The sequence below is a fragment of the Engystomops pustulosus genome, chromosome 1 (genome assembly GCF_040894005.1).
Source record: "Engystomops pustulosus chromosome 1, aEngPut4.maternal, whole genome shotgun sequence".
Classification (NCBI taxonomy): domain Eukaryota; kingdom Metazoa; phylum Chordata; class Amphibia; order Anura; family Leptodactylidae; genus Engystomops; species Engystomops pustulosus.
Window position 1 is genome coordinate 111,281,412 of NC_092411.1, and position 22,950 is coordinate 111,304,361.

Here is a 22,950-nt window from a genome sequence, read left to right on the forward strand (position 1 = left end):
GCCAGTTTACTGATAAATGTCCCCCATAGTCACTACGCACATTAGGAATTCATTATGAGTTAGGGATCATTCAGTCTTTTTTCACATTTCCACAGAAAGGATAACCTTAATTTTTAATAAGTCAATGCACATGCACGTTTTATCATGGACTCGCAGTCAGCTTGATTAAAGAAAAGGTACAGGAGGGGTGTGGTTGGGCAGCTGAGTGAGGAGAGAGCTCCAACTCCCGTGCCTCCACAGCTATCTCTGCTTAAAAGCCACTCACTCTGAGCTGCGGACACCGTCCCACACTGGGAAAATGACAAAGAGGTGGAAAAACTGCGTTCGGCGCATAAATTGCTGAATTTCTACTTTGCTACAGTCCCATAGCAAATCCAAGACGGCAACGGCCCCCGAGGAGAGACTTCCTTCATTGCAGCGCTCCATGCTCACAGCGCAGAGAGCCAGGGAACCTCCTGCCACCCTAGGAGATCCTCATCAGCTCCGACATCATGAACCAAGGCCTGCCCAGAAGACTGGACTGGAAGTCCAATGGATCCCCTTTGCCATATGATACAGGCATCCTCTCCCAATCGCTAAGCCCAGCAAAACAGCTCCCATGCAGGGAGAATGAGCAGGACTTCAACTCCGGTGCTTGGGGACCCAAACATACTGAATGTAGCAATACCGAGGAGACACAGGACATCTTTGCCGTCATGTCAGCATCTGATAAAACAGGCCACAATGAAACAAAAGCAGGGGGTATTGCACCATTCTTTCCAGAGCGAAATTTCTGATTTATTGCACCGACTATCTGTGGACATTTCCCACATAGGAGACAGAGTGAGAGCAAAATGGGTGAATTTACGGTCTTCCATAACAACCTCCTAGACGCTCATTATGAGCTGGAATCGTAGGTCCATCAGCAGGCCAAACTGGCAGATGCTGAGGACACATTGTGTTGCAACAATATTAAATTCAGATGTGGTTCGGAGCTGCCCAAATATCTACAGGACCTAATATGCATCCTGGTGCCTACCTGCTCCTTAAAGGACCTTGAAATAGATAGGGCCCACAGACTGCCCAGACCAAAACATCTGGATGAAACTGTACCACACTATGTCCTCGCTAGAATCCACTTCTACAAAATCAAAGAAAAAGTGATGAAGGCAACCAGAAAAAACACCCCTCTCCTGCCGCCCTTCCAAGATGCATAACTATATAAAGACCTTTTGTAAATGAGATGAAAAGTAACTCTGACCGGAGCTCCAAAGTGTTCAATCGTACTTCCTTTTTTTGGGGGGATGTATCCCTGCTTTCACTGTGACGGGAAGGGCAACGTCTATCCACGATTTGTATAGCACTCGAACCTCTGACAGGCCTAGACCACTGTTCAGAACTCCCTTCGTGCGGTTTTCTTTCTTCAATCCCGCCACTGTCTCCAGCGGGCCGCTGGAAGAAAATATTCACACGAATAGCGTAGTATGTTCTTTAAAACAGGGTATTCTTTATTTAAAATATACTCACAATAGTAGTTTAAAAAATGCGCTTATCAAATTTCCAGAGGACGCCAGCTACACATGACCGCTGGCGTCCTCTGGCAGCGCCAGATTCATGCACGTTAGCAGCGCACCAACTATGACGTCGGCAAGCAGCTGAGATCTTAATCTGTGCACAGCCGGGCCGGACCTGGCGCTGCCTGCATACCTGCTGGGGAGCATGAGAAAGGTGAGTGTATCCTAAACACACCCCTCCTAAGCGTGCATTCACACTCTTAGGCTACATTCACACGAACGTATGGGGGACGTATATACGGCCGATATACGTCCCCCATACACTCCTATGGGCGCACGGCACCCTACGGGAGCGGTACGGTGCAGCACACGTGCGGCACCGTACCGTTCCGTACCCAGGAAGAAGATAGGACCTGTCCTATCTTTTCCCGTAATACGGGGCCGTGCGCCATAGGTTGCTATGGAGAGGGGCGGGGGTGAGCTGCGCTCACCTCCTCCTCCTCTCCCCGTACACTGCCATTGCCCGGTACGGTACGGGCGGGCAACGGCAGTGTGAATATAGCCTAAGGCTACGTTCACTTGCAGCATTGGTCTTGCGTTTTGAATAGGTCTCAGTTTTTCAGATGCAGCTTTTAATGTCCAAACCAGGAGTGGAATGAATAAAGAGTTAGAGCAGTCACTCAAGATTACGTTTTTTTCACCCATTATGATCCGCATCAGTTTTTGGCTTCAAAAACTGCATCTGAAAACCTATGGCCGCATTCACATGATGTGCTGCGTTTTTGACGCATTCCAAAGGCTTCTGCCTTGATGACATGCTAAGGGTACGCTGTATTTGCTCAAATGCAATGTAACCTCAGCATGTGATCATTAGTCAAGCCTCTAGAATGCGTCAAAAACGTGACACAACACACCACGTGAACGCGGCCCGAGGGTGCATTCACTCGTTCAGTTTTTCAATTAGGGTGCATACACACTATGTGTTGCGTCGCGTTGTGCGTTACGTTTTTGATGCATTTCACTGGCTTCAACCTTGATAATAAGGTTACACTGCGTTTTAGCAGATGCAGTGGAAACGCAATGTAACCTTATCATGGGATCAGGGCTGAAGGCAGTGGAATGCGTCAAAAACGCAACGCACAACTCGAAGCAAAAAAGCCAAAAAGCATTTGCATAACATAACCACTCCTGGTTTTGACATCAAATACTGCATCAGAAAACTGTGGTGTGAACGCGCCCTGAATGTTTGGACGCAGCCTCATTACCCTGGCAGTACTCCTCAGCCCCTGCTGCAGCTCCTGTTTCTCTGCCAGACTGGGCGTGTGTGGCGGCCGCTTTCTGCCCTCTGCAGGCTTCCGTACACTGAGTGCAGCTGCTCAGAGCAGGTGTCTGGATGGTGCCTTGGTTACCTAGCGGTGCTTCAGCCTTACTACACGGTCACTTACCGGCGCTGGCGGCAGAGCGGAGCAGGACATCAGGTAGACTGCAGCACATGGGAGGATGTATGTCCGGCCGGGACACGGGAGGACCCCGGGCTGTGCACCGTGTGCGGCCTGTGCTCCACAAATAGGGCACTGTGTAATAGTGGAGCCGGGGAGTTGGGGTTGTGGTGGGCCCGAGCTCCAGTGCACAGGGATCGGCGGCCATCACAAGTGTGCTCCGTGCTGTACCGGGAGAGCTGGGTGTGATACACATACATGGAGTCATACTCGTAGACACAACAGCCAGACAGCATCCATAAGAGCATCTGCCCTATAATTCTATATGTGACATGACTGCTCTGCTACACATCCCAGGGCCCTTTGTAATACAAGGATTGTAAAGGTTGGGTGCCAAACTATGATGTGCAGCAATGTATAGACATACTGGGGATCATACAGTCTCTTCTGTAGATGTATGATCCCCTGCTTGTCATGTAATGGCTCCGAATTGTGGTGGAATTCACGCTTTACAATGAGCTCCATACATGTGGATTCACAGCGGATCCATTACATTGCGATCGAAATGCACAGATCATCATCATCATAACAATAAATCTTTGTGTAGCGCCATTTAATTAGGCAGCGCTTTATAGATTGGGGTGTACAAATATATGGGGGGTAGTAGGAGTGATGTTCCTGGCGGCTGCGTTTCTCCAGTCAGTTTTTCTGTTGCAGTTTTCAAATTCAAAAGTGGGGTCGGTTTCTAATGTGTGAGAACATATTATTAAGACATGTTACTCCTCTTTGTCTCACCCCACTCCTGGTTTGGACATCAAAAACTGAATCCGAAAAACTGAACATGTGAACAGACCCTTAAAGGGAACCTACCACCACGATTCTACCTATAAAGGTAGATCGGGTGGTAGGTGAATGTAAGGGACGTGAGGATAGCTCGTTTTAGAGCTAATCCTCACGTCCCGCTAACTTTTAATAAACTTTATTTCCCTAATATGTAAATTTACTTATGCGGCTACTGGGGCGTGGAGTAGCCGGGCACGAGGCTACACAGCGCGGCTACTCCACGCCCCAGTAGCCACGTTACTCCTCCTACCATGTGTGTGCGGCGCGCAGCATCCGACAAGCCGGAGTTCTGCGCATGCGCAGTAGCTCCGGCCTCAGAGCTGTGGCTGCTCAGCATTCGCAGAACGCCAGCATGTCGGACGAGGGCGCGCAGCTACGAGGAGCTGCGCGCCGCACACAACGGGGTAGGAGGAGTAACGTGGCTACTGGGGTGTGGAGTAGCCGCACTGTGTAGCCTCGTGCCCGGCTACTCCACGCCCCAGTAGCCGCATAAGTAAATTTACATATTAGGGGAATAAAGTTTATTAAAAGTTAGCGGGGACGTGAGGATTAGCTCTAAAAAGAGCTATCCTCACGTCCCTTACATCCACCTACCACCCGATCTACCTTTATAGGTAGAATCGTGGTGGAAGGTGCCCTTTAAAAAAAAAAAAAACAACCAAAGAAAGCATTGTGGATGTAATGCGGATAAAAAAACTGAAACAAAGCGAAGACGGTCACTGCGGTTTGAAAGAGCCTTTAGTCTGGGTAACATGGTACATGAGTTAGCCTTATAATCGCAGCATTATAGTCTATGGTGATATGATGTCCGGCCTCCTGGCACAACTACTGTACTCTAATGATGTTCTGAGTATGAGACATTAGGCTGCAACTCGCCACATAGTGTTCAGAGGGTTTTCTACTACGTACGCTTCTTTGGCTGACCCCAGGTTTCATGATGAGAACAGTTTGTGAAGCTGTGGGAAATGGTTGACCCACCTTGAACACTTGAGAAGACTTATGGCCCCTAGTTGCGTGACTCTTAGCGGTCATACCGTTATCCTTCATACGGTCCGTTATCCTTCAGCAGTCATACACTAATCCATTAACAATCCTGATTGTTAATGGATTAGTGTAATTAATGGGAAACTGCCTTTTTTCACACAGTTTGTGTTTGTTTTCTTAGATTGGAATCTGGTTTCTGATCACTTCAGGCTCTGCTAGGATCCATACAGGTTTCTGTTCACTTGTCTTGGGGTAAGTTAATAGTTGCATTGTGACCCAGTATCTGGCTGGGTGACTGTTTTGTGTTGTGCCACATTTTGTGGTCCCAGGTCTAACACCATGTTCACACATACCATGTCCTAGCAGGATCAAGCAGCATTTTGCTGCTAATGCAATTAAATTGAAAAAAAAAATAAATTTAAATCTACAACATGCTAATTTTTTTGTCCTGATTCCTTACATTAAAGCTATGGGTTAACTCTATCGAGTTTCCCTGGAGTTAATCCACATACAAGTCCATGGCAGGAATTCAGGGTTTTAGTCTTGGCTTTTTCTTCTGGACACTTTGAAAAACCAGCAGAATTTTATTTAGAAATAATATACATTTTTTGTACCAATCTAATACACTGTATAAAAAGACCTTCCTTATTCCTTTCCAAAAACAGTTAATCCTATTTATTGGCTTAAAGGAAATCTACCATCAAAATCATGCATGATAAACCAGGGATGTTGGGGCTGCCAGTTTCCTCCCACACTCCAAATCATACTGGTAGGTTGTTTAGATTTTGAGCCCCAAGGGGACCGACTGATTTGGCAAGCTCTGTGCAGCGCTGCGTAATCTGTGTGCACTATATAAATAAAGGAATTATTATTCACAGGTTGTTACTCTGTGCAGGAGCACTTCCCCCTTCCATTGTGTAAGATTACAGGCAGATGGAGGGGAGTGAGTGCTGTGGGAGCAGGGGGAAGACCGTGTAACAGCCTGTGAATCTGCAGCACTGAAGGGCTGAGCCCTTAACCTCATTGGCATACTTATAAAAGTAGATTTTAAAAGGATGTAGGCCATGGATGATAAATATAAGATTTCCACAGCCACGGTGCCTGGATCTATGAGTAAGTGTCCTTTTCATGTTTGGTTTTGATGGTAGATTTATGATATGGTTTTGGTACACATTGCCACCCACAGGTTACTAAGAGCCAGCAGTCCACAGATATTCAAACCCAGTAGATTTTTATGGGATCAAATTCAGTTCAGTAGTTTTGACAACCAGCACAACTTGTATGATATTGTCACAACCCCCATACATTTCTGTATGTGCCAAGTCAAGGACAACCCCTTTATAATGTATTTTTCTGTCTATTCAGTGTGTATATGTTGGGAACTATCAATAAGAAATACTGATGACTTTCCTCTGAACCTTGCAGACCAGTACTCATAATGATTGGGGTTTTGATTGTGTCTTTTTTCACACTTTGTTTCTGTTTTAGGAAGTGGCTATTCTCTTTAGCAATGGCTTCAGCTGTGGTGAGCATGGTCCCGACCACAGCTTCGCGCTTCGCCTTGCTGAAGGTAGACAGCAGCAGTGATTCTGATTCTGAGAAGACAAAGGGCGGCCGCAGTGGAGGAAAAGTGCGTGGATCTGCTGCTAGTGGAAAAAACAATACGAATGAGAAGAAGAAGGAGAAAAGGAGAAAAAAGAAAGAACAGCAGCAGAGCGAGGCCAATGAGGTAACAACCAATGGGCGTCTAATCAGTCCCTGCTCAGAACAGGCATCATCACAAACATAATTCAACTGAACTAAGGCCCATTCCACATTTGCTTTTTTCAGGCGCATGTTCTGCGCATGCTTTTGACGTGCAGAACTTGCATTGCATTCTGACCCATTGTAATCAATGGGTTTTTTTAGCACAGTACATGGCGTAAAATATGTGCCACAGATCACCAGCCCACACATAGCTTTGTAAAAGATAAAAAGATTAAAAAGATATAGCTTGTGGAAGAATAAATAAAAATGCATAAAAAGGGGTTGAAGCGGTTAAAGTAGTGATGTTACTATAGTGTTTTACTAAACTTTATTATGACAGGATGCACTCTCCATATTTGTTGTGCCATTGTTTCACTGTTTTAGAGCTCACTGTCATGGGGATATATGGAGTAAGTCTCGAACCCGGGGGGTATTTCATTCAGACTGGCATAGTTTAAGCCAGTTTTGAAATTTCTTAGTTTACCTCTTAGTAAATACGGGCACAAACTGTGGTGTGGGGAGAGGGACACATGCTCTTTCTGGTGGAGAAGGCTGTATACAAATGACTTGTAATTAGTCACAAGAGAGGAGAAACATAATGCAGGGATGTCACATTGAATGATGTCCCATAGGCAAATTACATAGTTACAAGGCAAGTGCTGGGTGGCAGCCTGCGGAAAGAGGTTTATATAATTATATAAAAGTCTTGTAAAACACCATTCAGGCCAGGAGGGGACATTCCAGAATGACTCTTCTTCACTCCCATGACTCCTTACAGGTCAATAGACAAAAATATTGCAGCTCACCCTGTAAGTGAGGAGGCGCAATGCATGGAAGCCAAAAGTAGCTTTGTCCAGTCCTGAGTCATAGGATGAAAAATGTACTAGCGGCTCTGGCAAAAAAGTAAAATCCAAAAAATGTATTTAGACACTATTAAAATGTCTAAGGTGATCACCAACTAGAAAAATGGTGACCCGTTTTGGAGCATGATAAATGGTACGCCATCTAGGAGAAGTATATCTTTAATAATAAAAATGTAGGAAATATCTTGGAATAACATAGCTGTTTGTATTCTGTTTATAGTAAATAACTATAGCAACAAAAAAAAACTGCTCACAAGTTTTTTTTTTTTCTTTTAACAGCTCAGGAATCTTGCCTTTAAGAAAATTCCACAAAAATCTTCACACATCAGTGGTGGGTCTCAAGACTCCGCAGTTCCCAGCATACCTAAAGAGGCTCAAGGAGAAGACTGGCAGCAGTGGCGTCAAAAAGATGAGCAGGTAACTAATATTGATATGTTCCCTAGCTAATAAGGACATTGACTTTCCTATCATAAAGCCCTTCACGACTGCCAAACAGCTGTATATGTCCTATTTCCCGTTTGTCCAAATTCAAACGGCTATATCTCCTAAAAAATTAGCAATTCTCTAATTTACTATAATTAGCTATCTGCAGCTGTTTAGCATATAGCAGAATTTTTACTTTGTCCCCAAGGCTATCTCAATTTGCAATGCTTTCTGGTTGCCATTTGATACCAAATAGTACAGCTAAAGACAACAGGAGGCTTGTTGAGAGGGGCTGTAGTACCTGTAGTGATATTACAAGCGCACTGTCCTGTTCTGGCTTCATTGCCCTGAGCTGATGTCACAACCAGGAAGTGCCCACCCACATCAGGAATAGCTGAATCCGACTAATGTTAAATATACCCTAAATATATCAGACTAGGGCTATTTTTATATAAAAGGAAAGAACGGAAAGATCCAGGTGTGAAAGAAAAATGCTCACTTGATAACCACTTGTGGTTCTGCATATAATACAGTCTGCTGATGGGACTGTTTCCTTATTGACATATATGGGCTCTTTCCATAAAGAGATCGCTGCCTTAGCAGCTCCCTAACTCTAAAACCGGTACCCAGAAAGGGACTGTGAGACAAGTGTATGAAAGGAAAGAAAAGTAGGGCTAATGGGTGCTCTAGCAGCCTACGGGTGGGGGGGGTCTCCTCATCAGAGTACACTGATTCAGAAAATTTGAACCAACTAATTTTATTTAAATAAACACCGTATAAAATCCAAGACCTATGTTGCTTTATGCCAGGGGTGCGGTCCACTACTGCATAATACTGTATATGTATAAGCCTCAAAGCAGTTACCTAAGGTTCTGTAGATAGGGACTAACTTGCTGATTGGTGGTAGTGATGTGTTATTAACCTCTCCTAAGAATAGGCCATAAGTGTTAAATTTGCATTGAAATCTGCAAATTTCAACTGCTTTAGTTGTTGGTTAAAAGATGAAGGAATGTAAACCCAGCACCCCTGCCCCCTCTTGCAGGATATGCTCTTTTAGCTTGTATGCCCTTGTTTTTTATGAAAAACAAATGTTTTAAAAATTATGCAAATAAGTAGTCTGATGGGCTCTGGGCTCCATATATTTCAGTGGAGCCTGGAGCCCTCAGGCTAATTTGCATAATTTTAACAACGGCAAATCCTGCCAGAGGGGGCACACACCTGTATGTCAGTGTGCTTGGCTTACATTCCTTGATCCTGATGGTAGATGTCCTCTAAATCATCAGTTGCTTCAGTGCTGCCGCCTAGAGAGTTCCATCAATGTCGTGCTGTACAGCAGGGGAAAGCTATTGTTATTTTCCAAATATTTGGCATGAGTAATTTCTTTTCTGCAGATTACATCTGATATGTATGAAGCCGATCTGGAGAAAGCATTGATGCTAAGCAAGCTGGAGTATGAAGAACTGAAAAAGGTACATTGGGGCATATTTATCAGTCTGTATGTCTGAAAACGTAGTGCAAATTACAACCTTTTTCAGACACTATTACAACTTAGAGTGGCCTTGGTAAAGAGTTTGTTGTTTTGTAGGATAAGGCCAATGTTGCATCAACAAATTGTGCAAATGCTAGTGCACAGGAGCAGGGTGGGAACACTCCACTGCCTGGCATGGCCCCTTTCATGCCCCTTTATGCCCACTTGACGTGGAGGGGGGAAAGTACAGGCAGTCCCCGACTTAAGAACACCTGACTTACAGATGACCCCTAGTTACAAACGGACCTCTGGTGTTGGTAATTTACTGTTCTTTAGCCCCAGGCTTCAATAATCAGCTGTAACAGTTATCAAGGGTGTCTGCAATTAAGCTTTATTGTTAATCCTGGTTCTTATGACAGAAATGCTTTAAAATCCAATTGTCAAAGAGACAAAAAACATTTTGACTGACTTACATACAAATTAAACTTAAGAACAAACCTACAGAACCTATCTTGTATGTAACCCAGGGACTGCCTGTAATTGCAACTGTGTACAAAGCTTGGTCAATCTTCCCCTATTGAGGGTAGCTCTGAGCTCCAACCCAGCATCAACCTGTAACCCTGTAGTAAAATACTGGTTTAGAGCAGCCAAAGCAAGGGTGCAGGTGTAAGCAACAGCTGGAAATAAACCTTTACTACTACCAAAGACAACAATGACAAATAATGCCCTCTGTGAGCAGCAGACAGCAGCCTTCTTGCACTGTACCATGTCAGTGGTTGTAACACATTGCATGCCGTGGCACTCCTTTTATTGATGGACATTAAAGGGGTTATCTGGTTATAAAAAGATTACTAAGGACCGGGCTATTTAAAAATAATGAACACATACTTACCCCCTCCGGCGGCGCCGATGTCCCGCGCTGTGGTCCGTTTGATCCGTGCCCCTGTTTGTTTACAGGGGCACAGAAGCCGTGCACAGGAAACTTCCGGCTTTGCAATGTGACCGGCTCCCCCATTCGTCCCCATCTCTGAGCGTTGTAAGCGCTGGGAGATGGTACCGGATGGGTGCTTCCGGCCCCTGTATATAAACCGGCGCACAGATGAGACGGACCGCGGCGCGGGACATGGTAAGTACACGTTTATTATTTTTAAATAGCCTGTCCCAGCCCGGCCCTAAGTAAATCTTAACACCCGGATAACCCCTTTAAAGAAAGAGTATTCTTTATTGGGTGTCCCTGTGATGCATTTATAGTTGATGCCTTACATAAAAAGTTGATACTCATTCTATAAGCGTTCCTCAGGACTACCTGGCCATGCTCTGGTTGGTTGATTATATTATTGAGTATAATATCCATTATACTGGAAGTTGTTACTGTTGCTACTTTTTACACCCAAATAAAATAACATTGATGGTTGTGTTATATAGAAATGTTTCCCCTAAATGCCTTCCTCATCCAATCCCTTCCCTTCCTTGGCTGAACTTGATAGATATGTGTCTTTTTTCAACCGTATAAATGGATAAAGTATGATATGACAGCATATTAACACAGCAAGCAGTGGTTTCACCACAAACTTATGTACCTGTTATATTTCAGGAGAATGACAGTGGAGAAAATGTATCCCCTCAGTCAAAGCGATCAAATAAAAAGGATAAAAGAAAGAACCATCAAGGCAAGGACAAGCCTGTCACAGTGTCTCTAAAGGACTTCCAGTCAGAAGGTGAGGGGTCTTCTTCACTGAACATTGAATGTAGTGTTTAGTAATTGTGCATGGTTGTCATGATGATCAATAAGAGGTTTTATCTTTTGTCTTTTACATCATTCATCTCGGACAGCCACACATTTATTTAAAAAATGTTAGATTAATGTTTTTTAGGTTTTGTAAGAACACAAAATGCATATACAAAATGTCTAATACAATACTCTAAAGGGAACCTGTTTTAGCTAAAAATTGTTTCCCTTACATCCCCAAAAATCAACTTCACCTTAGATTAAATGGCATCAGAGGGGGCATAACCAGCTCAGCCGGACCCTCCCATCTTCTCCTCCACATTTCCTATGCCTCTTCTCAGCAGTCATTAGGGTCATGTCATCTAAGGTCCTGTTACATTTGCATTAACCTTTACCCCATGTATGTATCTTATCACGGAGGAGTAGAAGTCCATGGAGGCATGCTGTGACTTCATGTGATCAGATATATACATGGGGTAGACGTTGCAAATATAACAGGACCTTCGATGACATCACCCTGGTCACATGACGTAAAGTGCCACATTATGTAACCAGAAGTCTCTCTCAAAGTTTCATACAGCAGCATGTCCTAGCAGTGAGACCTGTCAATCTGGAACAAGGAGGCAGGCAATGCAAGTAAAATTTAATATACAGGATTAACTTAGTGTGATGGGTTCACATTGCAGCCATGGAAAGGAACCTTTTGTGGCTAAAGGAAATCCTTTTTAATGATGGCTTTTAATCAAGTATTAATTTTGGGTGGGTTAATGTAAATGGAAGGTTCTCATTAATGACTTTGCATATAGAGAGTCAAAGAAAAAAATAATTCTGCGGCACATTATTATGCTTCGGTGCCTTGTTGTAAAATATATTTGTGTGCGTTCGTTAATACAGACTGCAATACAGCATTTTTTTTTCTCTTTCCAGAACAATCCAGGAAAAAAACTGAGGTAAGTGACTGTAGTTGAGTTTATCTGTTTGCTAGGTGATACTTATTCTTCATATGTCTTTTTTGTTTTTTTTTGTTTGATTTTTTTATTGCGTTTTTGAGTATAGGTTCAGACCTAAAGCAAACTGAACACATTTTGTAAGCGGTCCAGGTGTTTTGACAATCATTTACATCTACATGGCTGATTGTAGCTCAATATTTATTATTATTTTAGTAGGCATATGGGCATTTTAGAGAAAGTACTGTTTTAATATTTGTGGAAATTTGAAAATGGGTCAAAATAAGACCTAGAAAAATAATTATCTGATCAAAAAATGTGAGTGAGGGTCCTACTCACATGAGTCCACAATCTATACAATTTTAAATGACGGGTTTCTTGGACACAATAAAGGTATCTGGAAAGCATATTGGTATACAATGCGGAGGTGAATGGGGGTAGACTCCACTTTAGCTTATCCATACTACAGTTGGCTAATATCTGAACTGTGGTTCAAACTTGGTGCAAAATTAGATTTTATCCTAATTTGGTCCTTTAACCCCTTCGCGCTCAGTGGCGGATATATCCGCCACGGCGCTTATGCCGGCTCGGCTCTGGATCAGAGCCAAACCGGCATCGGGAAACACGGGTTGCCGGCTGTAACTAATAGCCGGAACCCCAGTGTAACACCCGCGGTCGGAGTGGGCTCTGATCGCGGGTGTGTAACCCGTTAAATGCCGCGGTCAGCACGACCGCGGCATCTAACATGTCTCTGGGGGTCTTTCCCCCACGATCGCCCCCCCTGAACCGTTTTCGGGGGACGCCGATCGCTGCTATGGAAGTGCTGGGGTCCGATCTGGTCCCCAGCACTGCCTGCAGGCACTGCCAGTAAGATGATGACGTCATCTTACTGGCATAGTGCCAGCCTATGCAAGCGCATAGGCTAACACTGATAATACCCTGCAATACATGATTATTGCAGAGTATTATCATGAACAAGCAATCAGATGATTGCTTGGTCATTTCCCATGGTGGAAAAAGTGAAAAAGTAAAAAAAAAATGTTATTCAATAAAAAATAAAGTAATAAATCAAAAAAAATGCCCATAAGCCCCATAACATATAAAGAGACATATAACCCCAAAAAAGTCTAAATCATAACAAAAACCCCACATATATAGTATCACCGCGTCCGTAACAACCCGTAGAATACAATTAAATCATTATTGAACCCGTACGATGAACGCCGTTAAAAAAAACTATTGAAAACCCACCAAAAATTAACATTTTTACCTATTCAATCTTACAAAAAATGCCATCAAAAGTGATCAAAAAACATATGTACTCCATAATGATAATGCTGCAAAGTACAGCATGTCCCGCAAAAAACAAGCCATCAACCAGCTCCCAAGTCAAAAAAGTAAAAATGTTATGCCACTTGGAAGACGGAAATGCAAAAATGATAGATTTTTTTCCCACATTACGGTTTCATTTGACAAATTTAGTAAAATGTAAGAAAATATATTCAAGTCTGGTATCCCGTAATCGTATCGTCCCATAGAATAAAGATAACATGATTATTAGGCTAAACGGTGAACACCAAAAAAAGTCAAAAATCCAGTACAGAATTGATGCTTTTCCACCCCTTTCCCCACAAAAACGAGTTCCTAAATTTTCAACAATGGGTGATACCAACCCCAAAATGGCAACACTGGAAAAAGCATCTCATCCCGCAAAAAAAATGCCAGCACATGGCCCCAATAACGAAAAAGTGAATATTTATAGCCTACAAAAGGGACCAAAGAGGAAACTAAAATCCTGGCAGCTGCAGGTCCCTTCTTCTTTTCTGCGCCTCGCTGTGTACCCATAAAAAAAGTAACGTCCACATGTGGGGGGTCTCTGCACTCGGGAGAAATTGCAGAACAAATTGTATGGTGGGTTTTCTAAGAGTAAATTCTGAAAATACGGAAAATCGCTATTCGATTTGTAAGCCGCGCGACATCAAAATATATTATCCAGACATTTCAAAAATTATGAAAATGTAAAGTAGACACATGGGAAATGTTATGCAGCAACTTATTTAGGTGGTAAATCTATCTACCTGAAAATGTAATGATTTAGAATTTCAAAAAAGTGAGATTTTTCAAAAAATTCATCATTTTTTCTTTTTTTGGAAAATAAACGCAAAACTTATCAGCTGACATTTACCACTAAAATGAAGTACAACATGTGGGGAAAAAACAATCTCAGAATCGCTTTGATAAGTAACAGTGTTCAAAAGTTATAACCATATAAATTGACGCAAGTCAGAATCCAAAAAATGGGGCTGAGCCTTAAGCTGTAAAATGGCTGCGTCCTTAAGGGGTTAATGTAGTAGAGAACAAAAACCTTGATTTCTCACATATACTTTGGGTGTATCAATGATATGTTTAGATAAGAAGAAAAGTCTTGTGACTGTGGGTAATTATTGTGTATTTGGTGTAGCCAAGCTGATTTCTTATTTGATAAGAATTATTATTTTGTATCACCTATATTCATTTCTTTTTCAGGTTTTTCTTTTTTTTTTATTTTCTAAAGCTTAGGAAAAAAAATTAGTTCTCGTGTGCTACGCAGTGTAATTGTATTTCTGCTGTGAACTTTATACCCTAAAAACATTCTGCAAATTAAGTAGGGACATTTTGTAAAAATTTCTCGGAAGCTTCCAAAGACTGTTTGTTTGTTTTTTTTCCGAACATGTAAATAATACGTTTTAAAGTAATTTCCTCAAAGATGAATTATTTACATGCTCATTTAAATCTAATAATCTAGGATGTAAAGTCCCCTTCGTTGTTACCTCATGATCGTGGCTTTTTCAATAAACTGGAAGATGATGTGACCAAAATACTTCTTAAAGAAAAGCGAAAAGAGAAAAACTCTGTTCCTGAAGTAGCTGAAGGCATTGTATCCTCTGATTGCTCTATGGTATGTTAGTGTCTTAGTAAATTAAAGGAAACCTGTCAGCTGTTCTCTGCCACTCATTTTGATATCACTAGTTTTAGAGCAGCTCACAAGGATCCCATCTCCCCGGCATTTATCTTCTTGTTCCATACACTAATCATTGTTAAATCACCTTTTCTTTATTGTGCAAATGAGCATCTACACTGAAAAGTATGCAAATACATTTTCCAGGGTGTTAAATGGAAAACAATGCCTCATTTTGCTACCTTGAAAGGCAGTCCCCTTAACACCAAGTACGACCTACAAGAAGTCTAATAACATGACGTGGGATTAAGCCAAACCAGTATATCTATTCCAGAAGGAACAGACTCCCAACTGTAGACAGCACTGTTTCCACTTGGTTGGGTCTCCTCAGTACAGCGTATTGATATACTGGTTTGGCTTAATCCCACACCATGTTATTAGACTTCTTGTAGGTCATACTTGGTGTTAAGGGGGATGCCTTTCAAGGTAGCAAAAGTAGGCATTGTATCCATTTCACACCTTGGAAAACATATTTTCATACTTCCCAGAATTCCCTAGTGGAGCATCTATGGCTTTAAGTCTCCACAGCCTTAATGGGCAAACTCTCCTAAAAGGGATTTATGTGATTTATGTAATCACATACGTGGTGTACAGTTTACTATTATTAGAAGGGTAAAGGACCTGCGATGATATCACTCTGGTTACGTGACATGAATGTAACACAAGGCACCGTGAAAAAAAATTGACACAGTATTTCCTATCTTTACTTAGAGCTTTATGTGTATGTAGTTGAATATTGGCAGACGGTCCCTCAGTACAAGGAGGGAGAGCAGTGATGTGAAGAGACACAGAGCTGCCAGTCAGAATAATGGGCCATGGCTCACTGGTATCTCTGACTCTTCTCTCTTAGGAGAGTCAGGAAAGCTAATTTGCATACCAGAAAGGTGATATGCGGAAGACTTGTAACCCTTTATCAGCAGGTATTGTTAGTCGGGGGGGGGGGGGGGGTCAAAATCTGGTGACAGAACTCCCTTCCCATCTCCTTCCCCTGCTCATATGTGTGTGTAATGTAAAGAAAAGCTTTGCATTAGTAGTTGCTTGTGAGAGACACTTCAGAGAAGACGTGGATTGTGCTTTCCTCAGTCACACAGCATAGGAACTGAATGTATAAGTTTACAGACGTGGTGAGGGATGCTAAAGGGATATTGCTTTCTGATGGCAGTTTACAAAAATATGTTTAGTTTTGGGGGTTTATTTATTTTTTCCTGACAAAGACAAAAAAACATTAGTCCGCTTTCTAAACTACACCAATGCTGTGAATGGCACAAAACCGACCTGGTCTTATTAAATGCCTACTATTAGCCCTAGGTGGTGGTAAAGTGGTAACACCTCTCTCCTGCATTCCAGTTATCTGTCTCTCCTCACCTTTTGCCTCTGTTGGTATACCAATGGAGGGTGGAGATGAGAGATACTGCAAAGGAGAGAGGTGAGGGTTTCTACTTTATGTTTAGGCCATATGGAGCTAATAGAAGAAAAAGATTACAAAACCAGACAACCTTTTTTTTTTTAAATTAATGCTAAGGCTAAAGAGGTTCATCCTGATATGAAAAATGTATGTAGGTAGGAAAACATGTTCTGAGGTCATGAGGACACACTCTTATTCGATATGGCGTTAAACTGTATAGAATCGCTGTGAGGTCTCTCCATGCTCCCATTACATTGCTGATCCATATATTTCCTTAGGTGGGAGCAGCTTCATCTAATCATCCAGTCATTGCACTAAATCAATCCAGATATGGCCTGCAGTTGTGTAGGGTATCAGGCTGATGGGGAATATCAATCGTGTCCACAGGGTGCGATTTGGTGCAATGGCTGCATGGCTAGATACGGTTGTTTCCCACTCCTTTGGATAGTTAAAGGGGTTTTCCAGGAATTCTCTAAAACCCAGTGAGTCCTAGGTGGCTTTTCTACAAGTGATATCCTGTGGTCCAAGAAGGTCACTCATTGCTCAAAGCGGATCCTGTGAACTTCTGATAGGGTGCAGGCACCAAAAACAGGAAGTAACAGAGGGACACGGGAGCCAGAACAAAACAGGGTTTTATTATTAGCATTCCGGGAAAACCCTTTGAGGTTACTTCAGATCTATTAATGTAACGTTTTAAATGCAAAAATTGTAGGCATTCAATACCATAAATGTTAGCAAAGAAATTATACCAAAAATGTAACCCCTGACTCCCCTATGTATAACGATGCTAAACATATATACTTTGTGAGAATTCAAGAAAACCAAGGTCACCAGATTGTGACCACATTGTGTCTTCTGCCATTATTTGGTATATGGGCGCGCTTGCAGTGCTCAACTTACAATTTTTTTAGATGAATAAGACTATAAAAACTTTATAGCACTTTACAAAATAAATGCAAAAAATTTAGACAACAGGGCAGAACAAGAAAGTTCAGATTTTCAAGTGTCCCTCCCCATATTGAATAATCTCAAAAGTGTAATGAAACAGGAAGGTAGAAAATAAAATGCTGAATGTAAACCTGATTTAAATATTCAGGAATCGGTCCTGAAAGATGGAAGAACGGAGCTTTTGAAGATGGAACTGGAAAAGAAAGACACACAGATACAGCATCTGAAAACCACCATCTCTCAATGGGAGGTAGATAAAATTACTGCCTTTGAAAAAATATTGGAATGATTTCCCTTCTGTTGTTACATTTTACCAATTTGTTCCAGACAAAATACAAAGAAGTGAAGGCAAGAAATGCACAAGTGCTTAAAATGTTACAAGAAGGAGAAAGTAAGTGGGTTTTGTTTTATTGTTTTTTTTTTATTTCACATCTAATTGTGTACCGTATATACTCGAGTATAAGCGGAGACCCCTAATTTTAACACAAAAAACTGGAAAAACCTATTGACTCGAGTATAAGCCGAGGGTGGGAAATGCATTGGTCACAGCCCCCCTGTAGTGTGTAGCCCCCCAGCCCCCCTGTAGTGTGTAGCCCCCCAGCCCCCCTGTAGTGTGTAGCTACCCAGCCCCCCTGTAGTGTGTAGCCATCCAGCCCCTGCCCCCAATGCCTGTAGGAGAAAAACAAAACGCTTGAATACATGGCGGCCCTGGCATCGGCTCTGTGTCTCTGCGCGGTCCGTTGCAGGCATAGTGTCGTCAGCCGTTCGCTGACATCAGAGTGTGTGTCGATTCAAAAGAAAGTAAGTATAAATTACTTTCTCCTCACTATCACAGCTATTACACACTGCCAGCTCTACTATATACCTCCCTCTGCCCAGGATAAAGAACTTATCTGCTTGTAGCTTTGCACTCCTCCATGCTGCTGCCAGCAGGACATCAGTGTCTGTCAGTGTGTGTAGAGCTGGTACTGGAATGCAAGTAAAGGGTCCGGTGTGGGGAGCAAAGAGAAGCTCTGTGCAGCTTCCCAGACCCTAAAGTCAGAATATAAAAGGTCATGTTTAGGGGCAACCAAGATTGTGTATACCAGGACTGATAGGTTTGAATTATATCTGTGAAATGCTGTATATGCTGTATTTTTTGAAGGGGGAGCCAAAGCTCCACAGCTTAGATGTTAGGGATGTCATCTCTAGTATTTACAAGCCAATTGGGACTTTAGAAATTCCTTTATTCTTCTGATCTCGTGCCTACTTTGAAGAGTAGAAAATCATGGGGGGGGGGCATCTATTCTCGTGAAGAAGTTCTTGTAGTGGGCTCTACTGAATGCAGTAATGGGAATAGGCCCGAAGGCCAGATCCATCTCACTGACCTCAATATCTCTATGATCTTTTAATCATATCTGGTGGATTCATAATACATTGTACAGTTTTCATTTTCCATAGTCATCATTCCAGGTTTTTTATTTAATTTTTTTTTACTTTTCATTATAGTGAAAGACAAAGCTGAAATTCTTCTTCAGGTAGAAGAATTGGTAACTATTAAGAATGAATTAACATTACAGGTAAGAAAACTTATTTATGACTTTTATGTCCTAGTCATTTCAACTTAATAATCCTAACCTGATGCCATCCATTCATTTCATTTCTTATAATTTTTTTGTGGCTTTGTATTTTTGTCAATATAAACAGTGAAATGTAATCCTTTTGTTCTAAAAGTGACTTATTCCACTCAGCCCATATAAAACTGTCCATGAGGGGCTGTCATGTTTATAGAGGAGTTGGAAGGAAAATCTAATATATACATGTTTCACACAATTAAAAAGGGGGGGAAAAATCGCTTACTATAGCAACTGTGTTTTGCCATAGATGGATCTATTGCATGCAATGGTTTGAGGCTGTGGCACAGGCTTTGTTTTGGGCCACAGGAGGATCAAGTAATTCAGGATAATGTCTGTACAAAAAAAAACATTGCATAACCGGCAATTACTGATTTTTGTGTCAATATTCCAGCCAACCTCCATAAAAGCAGCACTCCAGTATTATCTTTAGAAATAGGTACAAGGCTTTAGATCCTCTTTGGAGCCATTTTCAAGCCAATGAGGAGCTGAAGTACAAAAAAGAAAAATTTGTAGCTCACCTTTCCTGATGCCTGCACATTGCAGGGTCAGTCCAATTAATGGTAAACCAGCTATAGAAAATCTAGGTGCCAACTTGAAAAATATTTTGCCATATTCAAACCAGCTACTGTATGTTCTGTCGCTTGTTTTCCGAGGAAATGGAGTGTTGTATCTTTTACTATGGGTGAAAAGATCACTTTATTTTGCAGTGATAAAATATACAGGGGGAAAGGGCAGCTCACCACTCAGTTTCTCTTAATGTTGTTGTGGTCCCATAAAATCATCACCTGGAAGGATTCATAGTGGACTGACGGGAATGTCTTGCCATCAGAGGCAATTAGATACAGGAGCTATAAAACGGATAAATCCAGCAATCGGAATCTTGGAACTTCAATCTTAAAACATTATTGTTCATAACCACTAAAAATATGTTTCTATAGAACGACCTACGTTTCAGAAATTAGGTCCTTACTCACGGTCTCACAAAACTCGCAGCATGTATTTTTATCTGTTCTGAATAAAGAATAATGTTGTAAAGTTGAATTTTGAACATTCTGAGTACTGGATTCCCCTGTTCCTTTAGTTCCTTTATTTCGCAGTGACCTTTGTGCAAGTCTGTTTGAATTGTACTGTTTTAAAACTGGATCCCCCTGGAGCCCTTTCCCCGATATTTCTTGTATATTTGTTGTATTGATGTTGGTGGTAAACCTGCAGGTTTTTCTGTTTCCCCATTTGTCAGGTAACTGGTCTGCACGCTGCTTTAGAGCAAGAACGATCAAAGGTGAAGGCTTTACAAGCCGAGCTAGTGAAATATCAGGTATGTTAACCGGAATTATAGCAGCCGCCATATGAAGAAATATTTATTATGTTGTGACAAACCTTAAAGGAGATCTACCATTTAAAAAGAAACTAAAAAACACCTGCACATACTCGCCTATGCTCCTTTTCATCTTGATGCCAGCGGTATTCTTCTATAAGCTTGACATGCCAGGATCACCTAGAAAATAAACTTCGAATTAGCAGGGCGAGCGCAGGGAATGCATTGGGATATTCAATCTGTCAGAACAAGCACACATCACCACGTTTTTAAAATTGTATTAAAAACACACACACATAACGAATATACACTTAAGTGCATGGCCCAGGACCTGGACTCAGTCCAAACATGAATTAGTACCTTCACTGTAGTGTTCACTTTAAATAAAGGTACATGGTTGTGTTTGGATTAAATCTTGAAGTGCTGCCTTTTTAAAATTATATATATAATAACCCCATAAAATGAAATTTATCTGCAATACAGCTAAATTCAGCAGCAAGTCCGAGAGTCCAGTGGCCCCTCCCATCCACACTGCCTTACAATCCACCCCGCCCATCAACATTTTCCGTCTTGCAAATCAGATCTGCAGGAAAATTAAGATTTCAAGTCACAGTGGAGGAGATGCCCAGTGGTCATGATTCACATTTTCCCTTACACTGTCACTTCATCTGTCCTATAGCAGAAAACCCTTATGATTTCACATTTCAGCACCAAGAAAGTAAACAACTGGTATGATCATAACACTGTTTCCGCTATGTATTGGATGCTGGTGTTAGTTAGGGGTGACCCTGAAAGGTTCCTTGTAAGGGGCTGGACTCCTGGGGGGGGGGGGGGGGTAACTATTCTGTGGATTGGGGATAACCTATATACCCGTTTTTAGTTTTGGTTACTGACAAACATTCAGTATAGCAGGATGTAACAGAATTCTGATGGCCATGGCAGAGCTACATCAATTTAAAACCTCCCTGACCTTCATTTTTACATTTATATTTTTCTCCACAGGGAGGTAAGAAAGGTAAAAGGAACTCGGAATCTGATCATGGTCGATGATCAGTGGAGAAGACGGAGGTTTTCTATAAAAGGACTAACTTCTTTTGCAGAATTTCCATACTGCTGCCTAATGCCATATGTTATTAGTTTTTCATGACTAAATAAAACTTATTCTTCCATTTGTATAACTGGTCTTTACACATGAAATTAAGCATGTTACAGTTAAGCTGTCTGGTTAATAATTGTAGTATTAGCGATGAGCAAACCAGAACCTCCAAATTTGGGTCTGTCGCTGCAGTTGGAGGGTTCCGCATCAACTAAACTGGAAGACCGGACAAGCGTTGCTGTTCAGAATCCGTGTTCAGGGAAACAGTTCCAAGCTCGCAGCAGCTTAGCAACAACAGGCATGTCCTCTGTAGGCATTCCTGTGATTGACCGAGCTGGACATGAGACTCTGCAGTATAAAAGCATTGTCACATGTCCAGTTGCTATTACACATAGCAGATAGAGCTAGGGAGAGCTTACTGCTAGTCATGGGGTCAGTCGGCTAGGCACGGACTTCTGAATGACCAGCAATTGCCCATTTTTAGGGCAATTAAGTGTATAGAGGAGGCTGCTATTATTAGAGATAGATGGAAATCTGAAATAATTGCCCTTATTAGGGCACTCTGAAGTACTGCATTAGGTTACTCATAGGCTGCTTATAGAACATTATACAGCCATACTTGGAAAGACCAGACAGGAATAAGCAAGGGGTGATGATGAGGTTCTAGACCAGACATGGGTGAAAGGCAGTGATATTTGAGACAGTGGTGGTGGCCACCAAGCCATGGCAGCTGGCTTAAAGCATAATGGGGTCAAGGTGCAGAGGTCGGCCTGTAGCCATTTTGTTGACTGCTACTACCCACAACAAGAAAACGAAGATCATCCCACAAGATGTCTGCTGCTTGCCATTTTTTCCTTGCATAAGACAGAACAGGTGTGATTTGCTCATTGTGCCATCAGTCCATAAGGTGTGGCCAAAGCCTTAATAATCTGAGCACCTCAAATATGACCAGGCAGACCTGCAGAGTAAACATGAGCTGCAGTGGCTCAGATGCCAAAAAATCCTGAAAACGCCTAAGGCTCCCCTGCGGCTTCAGTTGGCCCAGCCTGTTCCACCGCCTACCAAGTAACAAGGCCACCTGTCTTCCCGCAAAACAAGAATGTGATGCCAGTACTGTCACTAAGCCTGCCCACACTATCTGTTCAGCTCTCCATCTTCCAAATAGTAGAGAGAAGGCTAAAGTTTGGCCTGCCCACCCATGTACTAGGTGGAATTCCACTTTACAAACACTGGGTGTGTCAGCAGCAGCAAGCAATTGTGGAAGTAGAGAACAGCAGCACTTTGCCAACAACGACTAGGCCTCCGTGCAGGAAATTTGTTGAGTTCTGAAATTCTTCCGACAAATCACCAAAATGGCCATCGTCAGCTCTACCACCCCATATTTGACCTGCTTGAAAAAGCTTTTCAGGCTATGAAGGAGGATGTAATTCTTCAGACGAGGAGGAGCAGGAGCCAGGCTAGCTAGTTCAGCACTGCCGGTGATGTCATCACTGACAAGAGGATCGTCTGTACAGCCAATGTGGACATCCTAACATTCGTTAAGATACACCAGCCATGTTTCCCACGCAACTTAATTTTACCAGTGCATGAATAAGCTCTGCATTCCCAGAACATCAACTTCAAATCTTTCAGTTCCA

General features: G+C 42.2%; 1 protein-coding gene across 1 annotated transcript; it reads left to right on the top strand.

The window, feature by feature from the left end:
* The first annotated feature begins 2,750 nt into the window (after positions 1 to 2,750).
* GKAP1 (G kinase anchoring protein 1) lies at positions 2,751 to 21,395 on the top strand. The gene is made up of 13 exons (XM_072150881.1): positions 2,751 to 2,971; positions 4,941 to 5,011; positions 6,248 to 6,488; positions 7,648 to 7,785; positions 9,183 to 9,260; positions 10,854 to 10,977; positions 11,916 to 11,938; positions 14,721 to 14,873; positions 17,435 to 17,536; positions 17,614 to 17,677; positions 18,775 to 18,845; positions 20,140 to 20,217; positions 21,220 to 21,395. Exons 3-13 carry the CDS (start codon positions 6,270 to 6,272, stop codon positions 21,265 to 21,267), a joined length of 1,098 nt encoding a protein of 365 aa, XP_072006982.1. The 5' UTR covers positions 2,751 to 2,971; positions 4,941 to 5,011; positions 6,248 to 6,269; the 3' UTR covers positions 21,268 to 21,395.
* The last annotated feature ends 1,555 nt before the right edge of the window (positions 21,396 to 22,950 follow it).

Coding starts and splice junctions, on each gene's coding strand:
- GKAP1 (XM_072150881.1), top strand. CDS start 6,270: ATGGCTTCAGCTGTGGTGAGCATGGTCCCGACCACAGCTTCGCGCTTC. Junction 11,939..14,720: donor AATCCAGGAAAAAAACTGAG/GTAAGTGACTGT, acceptor CTAATAATCTAG/GATGTAAAGTCCCCTTCGTT. Junction 14,874..17,434: donor TATCCTCTGATTGCTCTATG/GTATGTTAGTGT, acceptor TTAAATATTCAG/GAATCGGTCCTGAAAGATGG.